The 23,374-nt window shown below is 38.3% G+C and overlaps 1 protein-coding gene across 2 annotated transcripts; it reads right to left on the bottom strand.

The window, feature by feature from the left end:
- Positions 1-619: 619 nt before the first annotated feature.
- On the bottom strand, positions 620-9,617 carry oxtra (oxytocin receptor a). 2 transcript variants are annotated; one of them, XM_044173082.1, is made up of 2 exons: positions 7,990-9,617; positions 620-1,385 (listed from the first exon to the last, which is right to left on the bottom strand). In XM_044173082.1, the coding sequence occupies exons 1-2, from the start codon at positions 8,915-8,917 to the stop codon at positions 1,132-1,134; spliced, it is 1,182 nt and encodes a 393-aa protein (XP_044029017.1). In that variant the 5' UTR covers positions 8,918-9,617; the 3' UTR covers positions 620-1,131. The 2 variants fall into 2 exon arrangements, 1 of the variants encoding a protein (XP_044029017.1); XR_006375400.1 differs by lacking the exon at positions 7,990-9,617 and adding an exon at positions 1,886-2,087 and having other exon boundaries at positions 1,246-1,385.
- Positions 9,618-23,374: the final 13,757 nt, after the last annotated feature.

The raw sequence follows: 23,374 nt of genomic DNA, 5'->3' as shown, positions 1-23,374 counted from the left end.
GTGCTCATCAGGATGAGCAGAATAGAGTTGAAAGCTGAATCAACACGTCTTACAGTGTCACAACTAAAATTGATTATAATAAACTTCACAAAGGTAGTTTTCATTTCAGAGATATTAGATTGTTTTTAATTTTACAGCTTTTGCTTTTTTTTAGGCCACTCATTACTGGCAATGATAACTGAGGTGCTGTAATTAAAATAAATTGTTCACATCTTAGTTCATATACTTGACAACCTTTACAATGAATATAAACACAGCTGACTAAACAAGAGCCTCAGACTTAATTAGTTTTACAACAAAGAATGCTAGAGTGATTTCATGGCCACCGTTTACCTTGTCACTTCCTGCAGGATAACGCACCATGTCACGCAGCAATTGTTGCCTCGAGACACCTCCAGAAACATGAGTCACTTTAGTTCACTCCAGTGGTCTGCACAGTCTCCAGAGCTCAGCCCAATAATGCATTTTGAGGCTGAGGTGAACAGGATGTTCAAAGGTCCGATGTGCTGCCAAAAAGTTGCAGGAACTCAGTTATTGATTCAGAGTGGACAAACATCCCTCTACAACATTTCCAGCAACTGTGCCAATTATTTCTTCAGTCATTTCAGGACTCAAAAGGTAATCCATAGACAGTCTATTGCAAATGTAACAGTGAACAACATTGTACAATATTTATAGCAGGTGAGCAATTTCATCATACAGACAAACAGGATCCATAAGCTTTGCTGGTGACAACTGAATCAATAGTGTGGTTGCCAAGGTTGTTTAAAAAACAATTCAAATATTCTCTTTTCCTTTCTTTTCTCTGCACTGCAAATATATACTGTACATATAAAACAAGGAAAAATGTCAAAACAAACAAAGATTCAAGTGAATGCTCAGCTTGGTCTGTGATTATCTCTTAAGTTTTATGAACAAAATATTGCACCCTTAATATTCTGTACATTTTGCTATTTCACAATTCCATTTCTACTTTACACTGTAAATAAAATAATTACTTTCCCCCTTCTGGGCTTGAATAGCAAGCCTCAGGGCGAGAGGTATCAGAAGGAATTGAACTGCTGGATATTTTATGGGCAACCACTTCAGGTGAAAGGCAGGGTGGGCAGCTTGAAAGGGAGGGGAGGGTGCTTATGTGGTGGAAGTCTGTGTGATGCTCCTTTGACTGCTAGTGCTCTTAATGACAAAGGTTGAGGAGTTGCTCTTGTGACTGGAATCAAAGTCACGCTCACAGCGGCACTGGGATGACTTGAGGTATCGAGTGGAACAGCACAGAAAGTTCTGCCTAAGATCCTGGAACAGATGCCCGGCAAAGCACATGTAGATCCAGGGGTTACAGCAGCTGTTGAGGCTGGCCAGCAGCATGGAGATGATGAAGGGCATAGCTGCAGGAGATGAGAGAAGAGAGGAAAGTTAGCGTGCTGTGACTACAAAAGTGAACCAGCAGCTTGTTTTCTCTGTGAAAGTTTTGATTCAAATAAGGTGTTAGTGGCTGGCTGAAAGTTTATCTATTGCCAGCCTTGTCATGTGCAGTGACAAAAAGAATATACATAATTTACAAGTTTGTGCACACACATTGTTTTACAACTTTGTCTCAATTAGTGCTTTTTAGCCATGCTAGTAGCGATGTTGGTCAATCAGTCGGTTCCCCACTTTGGTCCAGACTGCAATGTCTCAAATTATTAGATGAATTGCCATGAATTTTGGTACAGATAGCCATGTTCCCTAGAGGGTAAATCTTAATAATTGACCATCACATGACTTTCCATCTAGCACCACCACGTGTTATGGTGTGTCGAGCAGGAAAGCAGGAATAGGACCCAAAATGCAGACACGTAGGCAGGGCAGGTGCAGCTAAACGGTTTAATAATGTTGACAAGCTTACTGGGGTATTCGGGCAGCCAGAGATTAAAAAAAAAAAAAAACAAGGAGAGCAGTCCGAACAGGCAAATGAATCCAAGAGGGAGCAGGCAAAATCCCAAATCCTAAATCCAAAAACCAGAAGAGCAGGTAAACAGTACAATAATACACTAGACACAGTGTACAATGATGATACTGACACAGAACAAAGGAAGAATATAGACTTAGGTTAGGGAGACAATGAGACACAGGTGAAAACAATCAAAGCAATCAAAGATAGGAAGCAAAACTAAAAGACACTTGAGGGAAGGAGACTATTTCAAAATAAAACAGGAAAAAATAGAACACAAACCCAAAACCATGACACCATAAGGTCAACATTTATGGTTTGGAAATGTCTCTATTGAATGGATTGCCTTGAAATTTGGTACAGAAATTCATGCTCACCTTTAGGATGAATTGTAACAACTTTGGTAATTCCCTACTTTTAATCTAGCAAAAATATCAGGTCAAATGTTTAAATTGCCCAGTACTTTGGTATATGACCAAAACTAATAATGACCTAAACCTAAACCTGCAAAACTAATAATTTTCCCTTTTTCCTTTGTGATTAGAGCTTACTAGCAAATGTTAGCACACCAACACACTAAGATGGTTTAACATTACCTGCTAAACATCAGCGTGTTAGCATTATCATTGCGAGCACGTTATCATGCTGACGTTAGCACAGCATGCTAGCTAGCAGTTAGTACAGCCTCACAGAGCAGATAGCATGGCTGTAGACTCATATAGCCTAGTCTTGTTTCCTTTTACCTGTTTGCCATTTTCTGTCAATGCAGAATCAGTTCAATTACAAGTTTCAATCAGTTCATTCAGTTATAACTGTATGATTATAGCTGGAGGGATTCTTAGTCCTTGAAATCAGAGATCGTGGAGGAAGGAGAGAGTTTCATAATACTTGCAGTTCAAGAGTGAGAAATAAACAGAAAATAATTTAAAAGGTGACCTGTTCAAACAAGCAAGAAAGTACTGATTTTCTCAAACAAAGCAAATTCCTACAAAAACACTTTCAAGGAACGGGAGGAAATGTTCCTCACGCAACATTGTGGTGATACATCACAACAAGTAACCTGCAGTGGTACGTTGGATGACATTTACACCAAGCCAACTACACCATCCACCAACTGACATTTGGCAAATGAGTTTCGGATTTTGTAATTGGCTCGTATCCTGTATTTAACCTCTTCTTACTGATTTCTAATCTTTCTCTCAGCCTGTCTGCGCTCCTGCTATTCTCATCTTGTCTCTAATGATAGTCCCTGAGCTTTAACAAAAATTGTTCAGCGTAAATGATCTCTGGAAGGGCACGAAAGTCACATGCATGATTAATAAGAAGTGATCATCAGCCATAAAGGGTTTGATTTATGACTAAAACATGAGTTTAACTGAGTGTAGATCATTCAATTACCCTTCTACCGTGACATAGGTTTTATAATCACTTTTAGAGTAAGTGCTGCATTGTAATCTTTCAGATATACAATTGAAAATGGCAAACACTGAAGCTATATTTTAACCTGAGCAAGAAAATGCTAATTTATGTAACATTCTACAAAAAGGCAAGCAAAAAATGTGTTAATTTACCAGCTGGTCTGACACAATTGTACAACAAATCTTGCAAGCCATGCATCAACTTGCTCTAATAAAATGCTGCTGACATGGATAGAGGAATACACTTAATTGGAGACAATGCAAAAGACCAACTGGTGGTTATCAAGCATTCTTATCAGGGTGGATGAGAGCAGAGCCTGGATCTAATTTGAATAATAGGGGAAACTATCACGAAAAAGTCTTTACTGAATTAGCTCACGGTGTCTGAAGGATAAATCACACAGCACATGAAAAGGCAGAATAAATATCCCCTCCTCGGTACATCTGTCAGACTGTCAGAGCTGATACTGGGCAAGCCCTGAAGACTCTTCAGCAATTCATTAACGAAAACTCTTAATGCTGATTCTTGCTCCCTGAAGGTAAACAAGCATTAGCAGTAATCTAATTTAGATTTTAACATTAAATGATATTTATAAGCAAAATTGCTTTGAAAGGTTTTTCTGTACAAATGACACTGCCTTGCTTTTCTCACTGCTTGTAAAGACACTATAAAGGAACTGACCTTTATTTAAAAAAAAAGGTTAACACTTGGAGATTGAACACTGGGCTTTGTGTCCATCAAGCACTTACTGCAAATCAATAGAACACGGAGTGTGAGTCAGCGTCCAAGGGCACCAGGCTCAGCAGGGGGGAGATGTTTGTGTTCACAGATTTTTTTTGGGAGCTTGTGTGAGTGTGTGAGTCAGGGTTTAACCTTCAGGTGTTTTTGTCCTCTACATAATGAAATCTGTCTGGCTGTTAAATGTGAAATCACAGACGCCACTGATGTCACTCTGACAAAGCTTAGAGGAATGGGGCATTTTACCATCTTCTGACATTTCCAAAAATTGAACTGATAAGCCATAATGGGGTGCTAAAAATGGTAAACTTGTATCTGTGAAAGGTCCTGGCTCCTTCACAGTAAATCCAAGTCCCAAAATGTAATAAATCTAATATTGCAATAGTTTGGGTGGAACTTCGAGGGATGATGCAATTTGGCTCTTTGTTCATCATCTAAACAATTACACTGATTGGCTTGATGAGGACATTGTATCTAAGGGTCAAAATTTCATACGCCAAAAGGCTGTGTGTGCTACACCACTGGTCCAATTTTGGCTAAAGGAATAGTTCAATACTCTTATTCATGTTCTTGATGAGAGTTAGATAAGAAGATCGGTGCCTCTTTCACATCTGTATAGTAAATATGATGCTACAGCTAGCAATTGTTAGCTTACCTTAGGATGAAGACTGTAAACAGGAGGAAACAGCTAGCCTGGCTCTGTTCAAAGGTAACAAAAGCCACCTACCAGAACCTCTAAAGCTCGCTAATTAACACGTCATATTTTGTTTGTTTGTCTCTACAAAAATTATAGGGTAAAAACGAGAATTTGCGGTTTTACAGGGGGCTATGTGCTGGACTGTTTCTTGGCCAGATGACTGGCGGAAACCAGCCAGCCTGTCCCAGCCAAGAAATATTCCGCACAAAGCCAGAAATATCTTTGAACAGAGCCAGGCTAGCTTCTCATCTAACTCTCGACAAGAGTGAATAAGCATATTTCCTAAAATGAAAAACTATGAACTTGGAGACATTATGCATCTGGTTGTTGATTGTCTCAAAGGGTTTCTGAATCATTCATTGCAGAAGGTATGATTACTTTAGTAATGGGCCAGGGCAGAAAGTCTGCATATAGACTCAGGCAAAGAAACTGCTGCTTGTACATACTGTTTATGCTAAGAGTGGCAATATAAAGACAGACAGCAACCTTTAAGTATAGTAAACCTCCATTTATGTCGAAGCGTCAGTTTGATTGATGGTGAAAATGGAACAAAAAGATGTCTTTATTAGATGAATCTCAGAAGAATGGTAATCATTTTCCATGATGGTTTCAATCACTCACAAACATGCTGCAACAGTAGACTTTTTTCTGCACCATGGAAAAATGACCACCAGTGAAAATAATCAATTTTCATGACTAGTCTTCTAATAATGTTGTGTCTGTTTATATTTATGGATATATGACATGGTAAAATAATAAAAGTGATTATATGGAATGACCTATGTAATATCATAATATGTGTTTGAGATCTGCTGCTATCTAAACATTTACCTCATAAACAATGATTACACATTAATAATCAGTTTTACTGTATATGCTCCTCGCTGGTGAATAATCTTTCATTACAATGGAAACAGTTTTAAAGGTACAGTCTGTAACTTAGTTGCCCCACAACTAAAATTATTATTACAATCTGGTATCGCTTTAAAATTGACTACATTAACTATAGTTACTACAAAAAAACTACAAAAGCTCACTTATTAGCCTAATGTTTTCTGAAACTGTTTATGGTTTATTTATATCATAAAAGTTTGAAGTGACCTTTCCAATGTAGAGGTTCTTCCTTAGTAAGGGCTTTCTGTTCTAAGCTGTGTGATCTGGGCTCACTTTGCTGAGTATGACTAATGGACACTTTATCTGCACACACACAGGTGACACTCCAGCATATCTTTTGTACACAAACACTGGCACGTGTCACTGCCAATTCTGGCAATTCTGAGTGCTGCTCACGTGGAGGAAAGCCATAAGACATCAGCCTCCTCCCTGCACTGATCCAGCAACAGAAAATTAATTCCATTCAAGGGCTGGAGCACTTTTGCTGCTCTTTTCTGGCTCCTGTAACTTTGAATATTGTTGTAAGATGTAGCATCAGAGCCAATTACTGTCATTTCATCAGTGCATCGAGCAATATGCCTCCTCAGTGTTGAAGAATTGGATGACAGCTAAGTGTATTGTGCAACAGAAAAGCTCCAAAGTGTAAATAGCTGGTGTGAAAAATGCAGCTTGAGGAGGATAACAGCGACACACAACCAGTCAGCTGGAACCTTGTACACAATCCCACAGAAGCTAAAGAAAAGAATCAAGGGTTGAAAAACTGTCTGTTTACTCTCTACTCATCAAGAAACCTCCTGACATTATTGTTTATTTTAAGCATAAACAGTGTTGTTAACAGTCTGTTTTTTAAAAAAAATGTTTCTTTTTTACTTTTTGTCTTTGGGGTAATTGTTTCTTTTCATGAGGAGATGCAGGTATATTATTCTGCAAAGTCTTCAAATTAACAGCTCTAATAAGATTTACCCTCCACTTTTCCAGTACAACAAATTACCCTACATCAAATAGACAAATGACAGCCCCTTTCAAATTAAACACATCTTTACTTTTCACAAGGCTATTACATAAATGGCTCCATTTACTTGGAATGGCACAGTGTAAATACTTTGTTAAATCAAATTGGCATCATCTTCTGTTGTTATATGGGTGTGGCCACCAACAGATCGATAAATATAGGGACCACATACAGTAGATGGCTGCTTAGTGGCCTATTGTGGTTAAATGTCAAGGGCACACTCCAACGTGCCCCACAGGCGCAAATACAAGCTGTTTGGCACGTGGTGGGCACACTAATTTGATTAATGATTAGCCGTAAGTCGGTCTCTGCAGCGTGACGAGGGTCAGAGGAATTTTAGAAAATTCTGTATGCAGCTTTTGCACTTTAAAGGTCTTATCACAAATTGTTGTGTATTGTATTATTGAGTATGAGTGTATTATGGTGCATTATTATATATAAACTAAGCATATATGAAAAAACTAAACATACTGTAGGTCTGTTTTTTCCTGCTCTACATTCCTGATGTAAACAAACCATTAACAGCATCAGAAAACATTAGATCAATAGGTAAGATTAACTAGTTGTCTATTGTAAGACCTGTCAGTCAATCTGGAAATAATAGCATGTTCTAATAATGTGTTTCAAATGTTGGTGGTTAGGCAACAGGGACAGACTACTGTATATTTAAACGGTGTATATTGTAGGATAGTTTTCCATTAAAATTGCGAATGTCACAAACACTCAAATGTCACATACATGGGTGTTTATGAAATTCCAAGCATTTGTGTTTTTAGCAGACAGAGTAATTTGTTTTTGTTTTGGCTTTTTGTTTTCGTTTTGGCCTTGTGTCAAACCTCCTCGACCGTGATCGGTCAGAGCTGCTGCTCAGTTACTGTAAAGTCTCTGTCATCCGCACCGCACCCTGGCTGGGTCATTTACCCTGATCCTAAAACAGCAGAACCCGATTCTGCATTAGTCAACCATAAAACTCCAGTGCGTGACCCACCTGAATGAGTAAACCAGAACAAACACATCTCAAAATTGTGTTTTTATTGTCTCAGTTTGCTCCAACGGGATAACCAAGAGCTGGCATCCTCTTGCGTTAAGAGCACTGATGCGCACAGCAAGGTTGTAAAAAGCAGTTAAAAAGCTCCATTAATTTGCACTGGGCAATAAAATGTGCAGAAGGATGGAAAATATGGATGGTGTGTTTCAGAATGTCTCACATGCATAATGACATTATGGGTAGCCTACATCAGCTTTTGCGAAGTATTGGCACGCTCGCAATATAACATTAAACTTTAAAATTCAACCTACCCTCACGGGGCGCTGCTGGATCCCACGCAGACCACATCTGGACAGAGAAAAAGGGGGTCCAACAGACGATATAAGCCACGACGATCACAAAAGTCATTTTCACTGTGGTTATCTTCGCCTTGGAGATGAGCTTTACGCTGCTCACACGGGTCAGTGTGTTCCCTTTGGAGGTTTTGGGCGTCAGGCTTATACACTGCTCCCGCCTAGTTTTCAGTTTAAAGTTTTGCCATATTTTGAAGCTTATCAGCCCATAGCAAATGCTCAGTATTGCTACTGGAATGATATATATGGTGAGACTGATCCATGTGATATAAGCTTTGGCTCCCCAGGGCTTCACGAAGTCGCCCCAGCAGTCATACACTCCTGATCCGGTCGAGCCAACCTCTCTCAAGGAAAAAATGAACATCTGCGGGATACTGAAGAGCAGGCTCAAGACCCAGGAAAATATGACATAGAAGCGGTCTTTTCGCCTGTGCAAAGAACGAAGAGGCTGACAAATTGCCAAACACCTGTCTACGGACATCAAAACTAACATGTAAGTGGAGGCGAACATCCCAACGACCTGTAGGTATTTCACCAACCTGCACAAAATGTCCGGTCCATAGAACCGGAATGTAATGTCCCAGATAAGTTGAGGGAGAACTTGAAATATTGCCACAACTAGATCGGTGATGCTCAGGTGCTTCATGAAGTAATACATACGGGACTGGCTGTGCTTGGTTGTGCGGATGGCCAGCAAGACGCACAGGTTCCCCGCCAGCGCCAGAAACAGCACCAGGGCGAGCACAGTCACCTCCACCTTCGCCACCTCTTCATTCCGCTTCAGAGGGTTCGTCTGATTCAACCAACCGGTCGCGTTAACGTGACTTGAGTTTCGCCAGGATTCGTTGAATTGCCAAAAGTCACTTTCATTTGAAATACTTTCCATTGCCGCAGCCTTGTCCTCTGCAGATGCGTCAGGTTTGTGCAGTCATGCAATGGCTGAAACAGTCACCTGAAGGGTTTTAAGTGGCAGTCTTCCTCGCGTCCTCACAGGTGACAAGATGACGGGTGGGGTATGATGAGGCTCAAAACATGTTTTTGAAGGGATAAACAAGAATGGTTGAAACTGAGTCACCCATTCTTTCTAAAAACTGAAGACGCGTGAGAGGAGAAGAGCAAAAATTTCCAATCATCTAAATAATATGAAACATTTGACAAAAAGTGGGATCTAAAAGAAAGGTAAACTTAAGGTGCAGAAATCTACAATGTGAACCTTCAAAACAGCAAAACTAGGCTCTAAAATACGTGAGTAATACACCTCACTGGTCACTGGTAATTGTCCAAAATCATAGTTCAGTAAATCCAAAGAATTAGCAGGTTTATGGTCGAGCAAAAAAAATGTATATATATTTACTTAAAAAAAAATACTACGACAAAAAAAAAATGCTGCAGAAATTGAAAGCTCCATCATCATCTCTGGTAAGAATCGGAATGGCCAGCACTACAGCACCCTGTCTTATCAGTCCCCGGTTCAGTATAACAGTAAATAGTCTTACCCATCACCACTACTAGGTGGCGATGTGAGTCATTCATCAATACCCTCCATGTCCTGACTGCTGCTTGGAGCTCTTCAAAGCATGAACCCCCAGATCTGCTCTGAATCAGGGATCTCAGGTTCTAACCAAGCCTGAGAAGATTTTTGCTGTCAGATACTGTATGACTTGGTGTGGAATTAGAAAGCTGTCCATAGTGGTGTTGGGGAGACCTCAGTGGCTGCACAGTGAAGCATGTGATGAGAAAGCATCCATGTCGCTATGAGATATTTTCATATTTTGCTAAAATGTGGGGAGTAAATGAGACTAAACATTTTCCTGGAGACTTAAACTTCAGTTTGGTTTGAACTATAGTGGATGATAAGTAAACAGCTATTTTTAAAAAAAAAAAAAAAAAGCTCATTCATAACCTCCCAAACCACTCAGTGGCAAAATCTGAATAAATAATAAAATATATAATAATAATAAAAATCATTACAGGTTATAGGAAAATATCATTATTAAAATTAATTTGTAAGGGGAAGTGCTTGAAAAAAACATGCAAACATAGTTTCTCTTCAATTTCGTGGTCAATTTTATAACCCACAACAATAGAAATACCCAGTTTGTCTATATAAGAGGACAGAGAAAATTTTCAAATAGTTATTTTATAAACCATGCTTTAAAAGTAAATGGACTCAGTAGTGTGACATCATTAGGGCAATGCCCTCTGATCTACTGATTATGAATGAGATGATGAGTTTGCTGGCACATAAAATATTTCAGCCACAAGCTTTTTCAGGAGAGGCAATAAGACCGTAGAAAGCTCTGCACACAAGTTCGTAGAAAATTACACTAGGTGCTGTCAGCATGTGTTTTTTATAGTCCATAGACTGGATTCATGAATCGGTTGCATTAAGCTTTGGAAAAACCTTGTTGATGTACTGAGGATTCAGGATGACAGGAATAACATTTTATTTTAGAGTTGACACAAGTGAGAAAGCCTCTCAGTGTTATTATGCTGTTTATACATTATATTGTTTGGATTGTCATAAGGACAACAAGTGACAATGATTACCTGTTACCCTCGCACACAAAACAAACATATACAGTTGAAATTTTACTGGCAATATTGTGTGATGCCTATGTTAATGTCCATGTGCTACATTCCAGTGATTCCTCTGAACACACATTTCTTCCTTCTTCCCATTTGTGCTGCCAAGTGCAACACTGCATTGGAATTCAGGGACTACACTGATAATGGTGATTATTATTACTTAATTGATGATGTTGATGGTGAAATGCATTACTCAAGAATTTTAACAACATGAAAACCAAGATACACGAGTGTAGAAAGTATAATGCAGAAACTTCTCAGTGAATGAATGAAACTGGACAGATGAGAAGTACAGGTACATCAAAGAAGGAGGATTTGTATTCATCTCCATGTAAAACACCAATCGCCTGTCATTCTGCTGCCTAAATTCTGTTTTAGTGCCCTGTGGTACAGAAATGATACACACCATAAAATACAAAAAGTCAAATACTTTGTAGATAATGACCATTAGTAAGTACTAAGGCTAAACAACTCACTTTCTAAAATGTAGGAAAATGCTGGATTATATGATTTATCAAACACAGTTACACCAATACAAACAGACTTAGAAGTACTGAAAAGTGGGATTTGTCTGCTATTGTGTGGCTCTTTAAATTTCCAGCAACACACAGTTGCAAACCCTGTGGGAAAAGGCCTCTGGTCCTATCTATGTCAGAGAGTCCCCCTTTTTTTTTTTGTGGCTTTGGGTTTTGGAAAATGGCAGATCTACAGGAATTTCAAAGCAGTAGCATGAAGACTGAAGATGATTTAGCACTGACTGGAAATTAAAAGGACAAGAAAAAAGAAGAAGAATGGCACATTAAATCTAATGATGTGACTTGTGAATTTGGAATGAAAATGCCTAATGGCTTTACAAACTACACTTTTGGTGAGCCACATGAAATGAGCCAGCATGTGAGTGATGAAACTGGATATAGTCTGAAAACGACAATGACAACAAAATAATCAATGCAATTGCCCCACTGTAACAAAGTCAGCACTGAAAATGGGAAAAGTTTGGGATAGCTAGAACATTGATACAGCTCAGCAGAGAGTAATTCGTGGATTGCTGAGTGCTCATTATTTCATGGAAGTGGTAGATATGTGTTTTCCACAGTTTTATGACTGTGAAAAAGAAAAGGGCTAGTCAGTGCTGCAAAACTTTAAGGGGAAGGTTTACTGAGACTATTTGATTACAGGGAAAGACTGAAGTCAAGTCATCTTAGTGTCAGGAGTTTGGGCTTTCTAAGTTAGTGTGTAGTGAGTATGTGATAGAAGATGTACACCATGTGCAAGATGTAAGCGGTTAAAGTTGTACAGTCTGTTTATACTCAACTTCCTGTCAAGTGTCTCAAATGGTCACTCAAATACAGTAAGAGTAGACTTAGTATTAGGGTTGGGGTTATTAGAAATAAGCTGTGTCCTGTTTCAGGGACTGGATCCTCCAAAGCTGGCATTTCTAGAGTAAATATGTCATAACAAGTTGGCACGGCCTTTCCCATTTCAAAGATTCCACCAAATGCAGCCAAGAAATACGCACAACCTATGTTTACTTTGCAGCCCTGAGTATCCTGCAATCCACAGTGTGCTGCTAAATTGTTTAATGGCGCATTCAGGTGTTCTTCATCAACTCGTAAAGTCCAGAAATATCAGGGGACTATGTCATATTTACCAGATATTCAAGCTCAGCTGGTTAGTACATACTATAACACACTACACCATGAAAAAGCTACAGCAAGATGTAGAAAATGGAGGCAAGACAACCATTTGCTATTGTTGACAGCGTGGGTATGTTGTTGATCAGGGTCCTTACAGAAAAATATATGGGTATTTATGATTCATCTGGAACAAATTTCGCCAATTTTCCATCAAAGTTAAATGGCACAATTTATACTGTAAACTAAAACTGACCCTTGTTTACCACTGGTATTTACCAATATGTCTGCTTTTGAGGGCAAAAGATCCATTTTCTGAAATTGGACACAAGTACAGTGTCAGATTAGGGTGTGGTTTATAGATTTAATAATGGAGTCAGGAAAACGGTTACACAGTCCAAATGAAGTGTTGCTGATGGATGTGACTGCACGTGAGGCATTGTGAATTCAGGTGAACAGCGTGAGGTCTGGCTCGAAGTCTCTGCTGATGGATTAAAAAGATAGACAGCTGCGACAGTAGGAGCCTAGAAAACTTAGAGAGGAGTATGGAGGAAAACTTCCTCTTGCCATGAAGACAGCACATTAAGATGACAAGGCTGAGAGAAGTCCAGGTTCCTTGCGGTGAGCATAAACTATCATGGAAATAGAGTGAAAGCAAGAAAGATTACAGATGGAAACAATGATGCTCTAGGATTTCCTGATATTAATGACGTTGCCAGAGAAAATCTTTCAAAAAATACTGAAAGGGATTTATATAACTTCAGGCCCAGTTCAGAGTGATGAAGGAGAAGATGGTGAATTAAGTCTGCACACATGTAATGTTATAATTTAAAATGACTCCTGTGAACATCAAAAAGACTTGGGGGTATACCCATGCCTACGCTACATTATTATATTATTATGTGTTTTGTACTTATTATTCATACCTATACCGATATACTCAAACTATCTATAGAGTTCACACATCATGGCTGCCGGAGTTGCGCTACTCAACTTCTTTTGCACAAATATTTGCATAATTCACTTAGGTATATATAGGTATTGTAATGTATACATTGTATATAACTTTTTTAATTTCACCTCTAATTTCTTCATTTCTTATTTTATTTTTCATTTATTTAATTTAAATAGTTCTATATCTGTTTTCTAAACTCTTTCTCTGTGCTGTTCTAACATGTGACTTTCCCATCGGGGATCAATAAAGTCTTATCTTAAAATACAAAAGACATGATTGAAGACCTCCTCTTGTTGGCAACTAATATCGACATGGCATATGTCCCACTTTTAGAAAGAGTTTTTTAGGGAAAGTTATTGTGAGTTGACAGATGTTTATTGCCTAGTTATACATCTAATATGGCACTGGGAGAGCTGCTGCAAAAACTAAATTTAGTGTTAAATTAACTGATGGTTATGGACAGTGGAGATATAGTAAACACTGGCAAAGTGCACATTTTAAACACTGATAACTTCTTTGCTGGTGATCACACCCAGTATTATAGAAATAAAATCATATTTTCCCTTACTGCTCCTGCCATGGAAACCTGTGAAGCATATCTCTTCCATCCCCCCGACTGATTCCAGTTACTCAGCAGTTCTCTGTGCCATTCCCACAGATATTGGGCTTTGAGTTGACAGATCTAATTAGAGACAAGGTTCAGGCCCAAGCCCCTGATGAAGTAAGATACAAAGGATCTGCACGCTAATACTTTTGGCTCCTGCTGCTTATGTAATCACTCAGTACATGAGGTTCTCAGCCTACCATTTCCCTCTTCGTGATCTTTTGTCATGAGGTGTGTGTAAAAAGTAGACCAACAGAGAGTAGGGTGTAGACAGATGCTGTCACTACTGGCCCATGGGTGCATTATATATTCTGCATGCTAATATCACTTAAAGCACTATAGTGAGCCATTAGCTTTATGGAGGAGAGGGTGTTGGTGATTCCTGAGATTATAGCCACATGTTTTAGAGGTAAGATTGAGTGTAAACAAGTGAAGTTAAATCATACATCGCACCAGCTCGAGACATATCTCACTCAAGCATGGATTTGCAAGAGTTGTAACTGGCAAATGTGTCAGACAATATTGCATGCAGGGTTCTTCAGGTGGGCCTCAATTCTGAGAGAATGCCCTGCTTCATTACTGGGGCTTCCTGAGTTTCTGCCTTGGGCTTTTTTAAAACGTCAGGATCTAAGACATCTGCTTCCAAAACAATAACAGGATAAGGCCTCCTGTGGTGCATCTGGAAAAGTTGCTTATATTTGGGTTTGACCACTCTGAAGGGTACTTATAGGAAGTGGCAGTGGATCTTGAATGGATATAAAGCAAACAATTCAACAATACCCCTTACCTAATGCCCGTTTCTGGTTTGTGTGACAGAACACACGTTGTTTGAGGCTGTGTAGCAACCCATAAATCACATTTGGTCTGTTTGCTGAAAAAATTATAATAAATAGACAGCTACATATGACTTGTGCCACAAAAGAGTGAAGGAAACTCGGTAGAACAAAATGATTAGAGATGTGTTATTGTGAATCACAATTCAATACATTACTGCGGTGATGTCAGATAAACATAATTGGGTTTTCCACATTCACAATGCCTTAGTTTATAAAAGGGACATTAGTCTTGACCAGTAAACTATATTTCTCTTCCTGTTGCTTTTATTGGTGAGATAAATCAGTTCTGCTAAATTCATCCATCATACTCTAATTTCCATTATATGAACACAACTTGCTGTGCTGATTACTGTAGCTGTGGTAAAACGTGTGTTGTAAATTTGACGTCTACTACATAGTAGTGACTTGATAAATAAACTAATTGTAGAGCTATAAAAACTACTTTTTACCACAACTACCAAGAGGAGTTGTCTAAAGCCTAAAGTTATTATTTTTGGCTATGCCAGCAGCATGGCTCTAGGGATAGCAATTTAGGTATGTCAGTTGGTCAGTCGGTTCAAAGGACATATTGTTTGTATTGTCCACCACTTTAGTCCAGACTGAAATATCTTAATAATTACTGACTGGATTGAGATGAAATTTTGTCTAAACATTCATGGTTCCCAGACTGACTCTGGTGATCCCCCGACATTTCCTTCCGCGCCACTAGCAAGTCGACACTTTCGACTTTTAGTGTAATGTCTTGACAACTATTTTGGTATGCATTTTCCCCCTTAGGATGAATTGTAAACACTTTGGTGATCCCCTGACTTTTCATCTAGCGCCATCAGATCAAAATTTTAATAACACTTTGGTTTATGACCAAATACCAAAAACTAAAGGCATTCCCATCAGCCTCAGCTGTACTTAGTGTTAATTAGCAAATGTTAACATGCTAACACGCTAGACTAAGATGTGTCAACATTTAACTCAAAGCACTGCTGTGTACAACCTCAAAGAGCCGCTAGCATGGTTATAGACTCTCAGTCTTGTTTGACATTCATGACATTTATATTTATGTGTACATACACTTATATGAAGGACTCAAAAACAAATTTCCAGCTTGTTGCAGGCAGTGAGAAAAGAGATATCAAAATGATGGCAATTCTGGACTATGACTTTAACAATCTTATCCCATAGTCCAGATTAATTTATGTTCACTTACAGATTTGCTCAACAAGTCCTATGGATGTCAGGTTACAGTTGGTGTTTGATCATTCTGCAACTTATTCTGCAACCACGGCTTTGTTGCATGATTATTATTAGATGTTTTGGATAGTCAAATCACGTAAAAATCAAACCTCACACTTAAGAGTATTTATACGGCACTCAAAGCGCTTTACACTACATGTCACATTCACCTTATTCACACACAGTGCAGCAAATAAGGGTCATGAAAGACAAGGACATGAGAGCAGAGAGAGAGAGAAAAAGGACATATTGTTTGTTTTGTTTGTTTGGATAGTTAAAACGGGGGAATAAGCACCACAGCCAAGGACATCACTGTTGGTGGACACAGTGACAATATATCAGAGCCTCAATGTGACATTGTTGAGTCTCTCATGGAGCAAGAAACAGAGTCAGATTCACGTCTCTCAAACATTCTGACCTCACATGCATGCCTCACAAATGGGGGCAAAGGAAAGGGGTAATACTAAATCTTGAATTTTGAAAGTTTTGACATTCAAAATAATACAAAATAGGAGTGGGTCAGAAAAAAACTTATTTGCTCTACAGGTCTAACACATGTTCTATTTATGCTGAATTTCTGTTAAATACTTTCAAAATCAAGCCTTTGTATTTGTGCAACCAAGATAGGAATTTGAATTAACAAAGAATTCACCTGCTATATATTGACAATGGAAGAAAAAAGTAATGACTTGAGTTCTATGGATGTCTTATGTGAATATATACATCTGTGTTTACTACATTAAAAGGCCTTAGAAATTGACCACTGTGATGTGCTTGAAAAGTGAACTAGGTGTGGCTTGTATGAGCATGGATTTAAGCAAGTGTTGCTTTTAAAGTTATCATACTACCTGAGACACAGAATGATAAGGGATACTCGCTTATTGGACTTACATTTTATCAAGAAAAGTAGACTTGGCACAGAGCTGTACGTGAGCAAGGATAATCAGAGCTGTTTGAAATATCGGTAGCTCTCTCGGATCATTACCTCCAAATACACCAGTTAGCTGCTGGCCACTGGACTGTTTGTTATCCTGTGTGTGTGTGTCTGTGTGTGTGTGTTGCTGTGGATTTCTAAGTCTATGGCACCATTACATACACCTGAAAAACTGCATGGCTGGGCTCTAATATCTGTCCAACAGTAAGGCTGTGGCTCTCATTTCAAATGTAATTCATATCAGATTAATTCTACCACCAGCCATAAAGTCACAGTGATTTCAAAAACCTATTTGAAAACTGCCATCAGTAAACTCGGTATGCCCGTGTCTGGAGAATGTGCCTGTGCATTTTAAAGTCTTTTAAGTTAAGTGTTGGATTTGTGCTACTTTCTCCAATTGTAAATCTGAAAGGTTCGAGCTCATTCAGACCTTGAATAACAATTTACACCTACCTCTTCTTACAAAAATACATTTTTTATTACAGTTTGAGCAACAAAATCAATATAGAAATACAGTGGTAAATGTATAACACAGCATCCAAGCAAGCAAATCAATATCCTGATGAAATACATGCAAATAGTAAGTTACATACAGTACCATAAAACCACACTGCCCTGAGGGAAATCTTCAACCTCATCCTGGTCATAACTTGACAGGGTCAGCTGTGGTCTGTGCTCTGTGTTAATTCTGTGTTCTGATCAGAATTACCTTTTTGAATTATTACCAATTATTACATAATGTAGCACAACTGGTTAAATATGAAACAGAAAGGTAATTTCGCCACATGGCCATCTCTGATTTCCAGTCACAATTGTGAAGCTAGTATGCACACACACCTGCCAGCAGGAAGTTCCTGTTGGTCATTTCAAGAACAATTTTCTGAAATGAGTCAGGTCTCAGCAGCTTAAACACCCACACACAAATAGCACTACTGTTTTGCAAAAATTGAGTCTGAGACTCTTCCATATAAGAAGTATCTTTTACTGTCTGCAGGCTCAGAAACAAAACAATATCATCCCAAAACATTTTCCTGTGTGGTACACATCAACACTGAACATTTTGAAGGAGCTAAAATGTTTTTTTTTTTTATGACAGAAAATCTATGGCGTGGTGTGGGGTTTGTTGTCCATTATTGCTGCACGCTGCTTGTCTGCTGACCTTTGTCGTTTATTTTATAAAATAAACCATATAAAATCATATAATGAAATAAAGATAGAAAATAATCAAACAAGAATAATTGTGATTATTAAAAACAATGAACAGCTATATAAACTCTTTCGCAGCTACATATTATAGCCCTCTGACTTTTAGGGGTAAATACTGCAACTATTAAAGCAGCATTAATTGATTTTGGCCACTTAGGGGCAGCGGAACAAACTGTGAACACAACACTGACATTTTATCACCTGTAAAGTAATGATGAACATGTAGCTTTAACAATAAATTATGTTTACGTAGGTATAAATAGACATCATCTTACCTTTCTCAAACTGTATTTTTTAAAATTACTATCTGACAGCAGTCTAGGGGAGGAACAATAACCAAACTGTTGAAATATACCAGATAAGAGACCAGAAGGTTTATAGTCTAGTACATGTACATGTACTGTATACTGTATGCTGTATTACACTATTCAAAGAGGTCACAATAAAATCAAGTGTATTCACAAATGCCCTTGTAAAGCTCCTCAAATCCAGCAGACTATTGATTTGAGATTTAGCAGAAAATAAGAGGGTTTTACTTGTATTAGATTTATGTTGATGGTTATGTAACTGTCCTACAAAGAGTTTGTTACTGCACCAACTATTCATCCAGGTTTCCAACTCCATGCTTCAACAATCGTCTGAGTATAATGAAGTTATTGTTAGATAGTGGGTGACAGTCATCAAAGTGAACTTCTGCTCATGATCCTGCCCAACACCAAAGAGTATGGAATCACTGGATAATAATCCTATTTAGTTGAAACAAAACATAATCCTCTTAGCAAGTGAAACTTAGCTTATTAGTTAGCCCTTTATCACCCCATTAAGAGAAAGACTGAGGATTATGCTCACTCTGCATTAATGTCAAGTTTTCCATTTAGTCCAAATAGCCAAGGGTCCATTGTGCCTGTGATGAATTTCTCGTCATTTTCCCTTTATTATCTTCTATTGCAGAGAAAATACAATGCATAAATGGGCTTAAACTAATTCCAACTCAAATATCAGTAGAACAGTCAGTCAACTTATGAGGCTTAAAAGGCTGATTGGTTGTTTTTTAGAATAAATAAAATGTCGTCATTCAATGTCTATGCTCAGCAACATGGCCATCTTTAAGAACCAAAACATCAAGGCTTTGGGAACAAACACCAAAATCTTCCATATGTCTCAAGTTGTTGGTATCTCCATACCAAAAACCTGTGATTGTCACAGCTCCCACTCTCTACCTTTATGTATGTAGTATTTATTTGTAGGAGAGTAACAGAAATATTGCTTAGGATAGTTGGGAGGCTATACTTCACCTGTTGTATTCCCGATCTTGATGAAATGATTTGGGAATCTACTCTTGTTGCTATTGATGGCAACAGAGAGAAAAGGCAACCTGGATCTTTACCATTTATCAGTTTATTATTGGACGATGCCAGTGTCAACTGTGTCATTACTTAAGTGAGGATAAAAGGAGTTCAAATGGACATTCTTCACTCTTTCAATAATTTGTGGCCATTTTTGCACTCAGCAGCAATTGACTTTTCGCCAAACCCTGCCCCCATTAGTTACTGTTGCTACATCTGTGAAGCTTTCCATTCTCACTCAGGACATATGAACTTGAGGGGGCAGGGGCAGATTTACCACTCTAAATTCATTTCATTTTTCATTTTTCAAACAATGGGTCCTTTCAGACAGTGGGAGACAAAAGCAGCTTCTCATTTCTAGCCGGCAACTGTAATTTTGGCAGCTGAAATGATAACTGTCACTAGCTAATATTATAAGCTATAGGTTGTAGGAGCAATATTGGTATTGCAGTGTAGAGATAGTCAATCCTTGTGTTATACAGTATGATTAGGGAAAATGTGAGGTCAGAGTGTTATTTCATTCTAACATAACCCTGTTTAGCTGCTTAGTTTACAAACTTTGACAAGCAAGAGATGGGTTAGATTTATGCTTTATTGCTCGTATTTTCAAACAGTATATTTTACTTATAACGTTATAAGAGAAAAGGCTTTATAAGACTGTAAGACTGACCAATCTACATGGTGAACGTAACGTTATCTCAGATAACAAGTTTGGCTGAGGTTGCTGAAGTGTAATCTCAAATCCAATAGAGCAGGATAGAGTTGCCAACGTTAGCCCAAACACTGACTGAGTATCACTCTTAATACAGCCCCATACACACCGCTTCAACATGTGGAGAAATCTAAAGTTTGACATGCCTGCTGTGCCTAGTTACGGTAGCTAAACTATGACTGGAAAATCGTTGTTCGGGGAAGGTGTTTAGCAAAGTGTCAATTGTTGGGCTTCTTTCCTCAGTCTTACTTAAGTCCTAGCAACTCTGTAGGCTTTCCATCTAGTAGCCAAGCACAACTTTCGCTGCTTTGGCATCTAAACACTCAACACTTTCCTCAGTGAAGCTTTTCAGTGCAACAAAGTAGTTCCTGATCAGGTCTATGGTGAACTCAGTCTTTAGCTTTGCTGTGCACAGTTTCAAGGACGTGCCAATCAGAAAAGTAATGATTTCTGTAGACATTTGCATCCAGATTGGACCTTGCATTTAGTAGTGATTGATGCCATTTCTTGTTTATAAGGACACATTTAATTTAGTCTGTGGATATTTTGATGGGGAATATGCATATTCAGAACAAAGCCAGTTAGTCTCTTACTGTTCTGATTGATATTTCCATGTCCATGATGCCCTGTTATTTTCTCACACAAATAGTTGTCATGAGCAACTTGTGTTCAAATCCTTTATAATCAGTAGCACAAAGGAATAGAGCATGAAGGATACTAGGGAGCGGATTCAGTAGGTCACCTCTTGAAGCTGCTTGTGCCAATCATCCTTCCCATCCTCCCATGTTTTTACCTCAACGTTTGTATGATTGTTTCTCTGCTTTGTAGACTTTTCAAGCAATGCATCAAAGAAAGCGTAAAAGCCTTAAAGCCCTTGGCACAATTAACCATGCCAGAAAACTCTTAGATTAAAAGACAGACAAGTTTTGTGTTTTCCTGCTGAGCTGTGTGTATTTGTATACAGTATTTTTGTATAAGACTCATGAAGAGACTGGTGTTGCAAACTAGCTTAGCCTATACATTCTGTGGTAAGTAACACTGGTTGATGTTATGTACATGTTCCTGTAAAAATAACTTGTGGCCCTTCAAGGGGTTGACATTTGAGCATTAAAATCAAATAGTAGGCTACAAGTTGGAGCTCCTTGATGTCACTGAAAGTAAATGGACAGGTTCTGGTCATAAGGCGATAAGCAATGCATCAGCCATTCTCTTCTCAGCAAGAGAACACCATTGCCCATATGTTGTAACTTTAATTAAGTAATTTAAGTAAACTTGCTGCCAAACCCCTCACTGAATGGGAAACTACTGATGACAGATGGACAAAAATGCAACAACCTCTTCTGTTGAATCAAGTATGTCAAGCTCCAAAGCAGCCCCATGTAACACAGAGCAGTAACTGGAGTTGATTTTATTTGTTAGATAATTTCCTGTCTTATCCATGCTAAGTATCATTACAGACAATGTTTGACGTCAGCCACAGCTGCAATGAACATGCATCACTGGACTGATTAAAGTTATTGCCAATAATATGAGTCCAACTAATTTAGAAACAACACAAGTCAAAAGGAGGAAATCACAGATGGGAATGAACACATTGATCAAGGCAGATATTTCAATCACTTTCATTTATAACGGTGCAACCCACTGTATTTATCAGCATTAAGTGGTCATATGAGGAAATGTTTTGACAGAGTTTTATTGGAGCAGTGTTTTCCAATCATAACCTTAATGTATTTTGGGCCTGGTTTCATGCAGAGGTGTAATCTCAGCTGCTATCATCTGACGGTCTCCATATTTTTCAACTAACTATATTAGTGATATATGCCCTGTGGGAAACCACAAAGTAGATTTCTTCCTAATGATTTCATTAAACATCTTGATCTTTTATCTGATTTGTTGCTTGTATGTTAAATTAAGTCACTGAACTATGCCTCAAATAAGATTACACATTATTAAATTGTGTGATAATTGTTTCCAGGAACTGTAATAATGTCTCTGAAATGCAACCTTGAGCTATGTTTAAAAATGAATGATCCTGACAAGACATAACATTCAAATGATACACATCATCGGGGATATAAATGGAAAAACATCATCAGGCTAGGTGATGTTCAAATCGAGAACAATAGAAAGTAATAGGAGAATATTCAGAGATTGTTTTTACATTAACAGTTTTTGTATGGTTCTGAACTCATTCCTCAAAGTGACAATAATACACTGAAGCCTGCTGACAGTGTAAGTGGAAAATATTTCTCCCTCAAGAGCCTGTTTGCGCACTGGATAGTAATACTTAAACATGTTTTGACATTCCATCAAAACGTATTTCAACACAATTTATCAATTTAACATTAGGAGAGAATTGCGGGATTTCAATGGACTAAAAACCAATCCTGAATTGGCCCTCTTCCTACTAGACAGGTGTGTAATATGTCTATTTTATTTGGCTGTGTACAGTCCACGGAGGTATAGGTCATGGTGGACATTACTGCAATACAGCTGGCTTATAACATAACATTTTATGTTGGCCTTGCTACCAAGCTATATCTTGCTGTTGGCTTATTATTATGAAGACATAACATAACTAGGGAATGTTGATAACTTTAGCTTTCTCAACAAAATTACTATTACAGAGCAACTGAATCTGTTGGTTGTATGAACGGTACTAAAACAAAGTTCACATTGTTTCACCATCATCATATTACAGTTATTGATCTTACATCACCACAAATAGATACATTATGTCATCGCTAGGCATACTTCAAACAGCTGTGTTGTTCCGTCAAAAAAAGTTGCGTCTTTCTTTCACTCACTTCCAAAACAAAAGCACGCGCTAGCCAGATCAAGATAGTTATGACACAAGGCAGTGGAAACACTACTGCTTTTGTCCACAGGGGCCGCCAGAATCAACACAAAATGAAAGTTCCTTGTAGTTGCTTTAAAACAAGACAAGAATGATAAAAGGATACCCTCATATGATGACAAGGACCTTTAAGCCATAACTGGTCATTCATTTTGTTGAAGATAGTAAGGTCATGGTGTTCCACCCAAGCTTGCTGTGATGGATGAGGAGGGCTCATTTCTAAGCTAGTCCATTACTGTGTCTCAGTGGTGCTGAGCCTGTTAAACTGTGCAAAGGAGAGCTGATATCATCCATCCTAAGCATGTAAACAATGAACTCTAGCATACGTGCCTCTGCACCCAGACATAAATCCCAAAAGGATTAGTTTAGTTTAGTAAAATAATCTGAGTGAAATGTCTAGAAAAGAACTAAAGTGATCTTGGGATAGTCTGAGACAG

The sequence above is a fragment of the Siniperca chuatsi genome, linkage group LG2 (assembly GCF_020085105.1).
Source record: "Siniperca chuatsi isolate FFG_IHB_CAS linkage group LG2, ASM2008510v1, whole genome shotgun sequence".
In the NCBI taxonomy this organism is placed as follows: Eukaryota; Metazoa; Chordata; class Actinopteri; order Centrarchiformes; family Sinipercidae; genus Siniperca; species Siniperca chuatsi.
The sequence above is the reverse complement of the archived record's forward strand: the minus strand, read 5'-3'. Positions and strand labels throughout refer to the sequence as shown.

Bases quoted from the DNA above. Each gene is read 5' to 3' on its own strand.
- oxtra (XM_044173082.1), bottom strand. From the start codon at position 8,917: ATGGAAAGTATTTCAAATGAAAGTGACTTTTGGCAATTCAACGAATCC. The intron at 1,386-7,989 runs GTAGGTTGAATT...CATCTCCTGCAG, and splicing joins TCCAGCAGCGCCCCGTGAGG to CTATGCCCTTCATCATCTCC.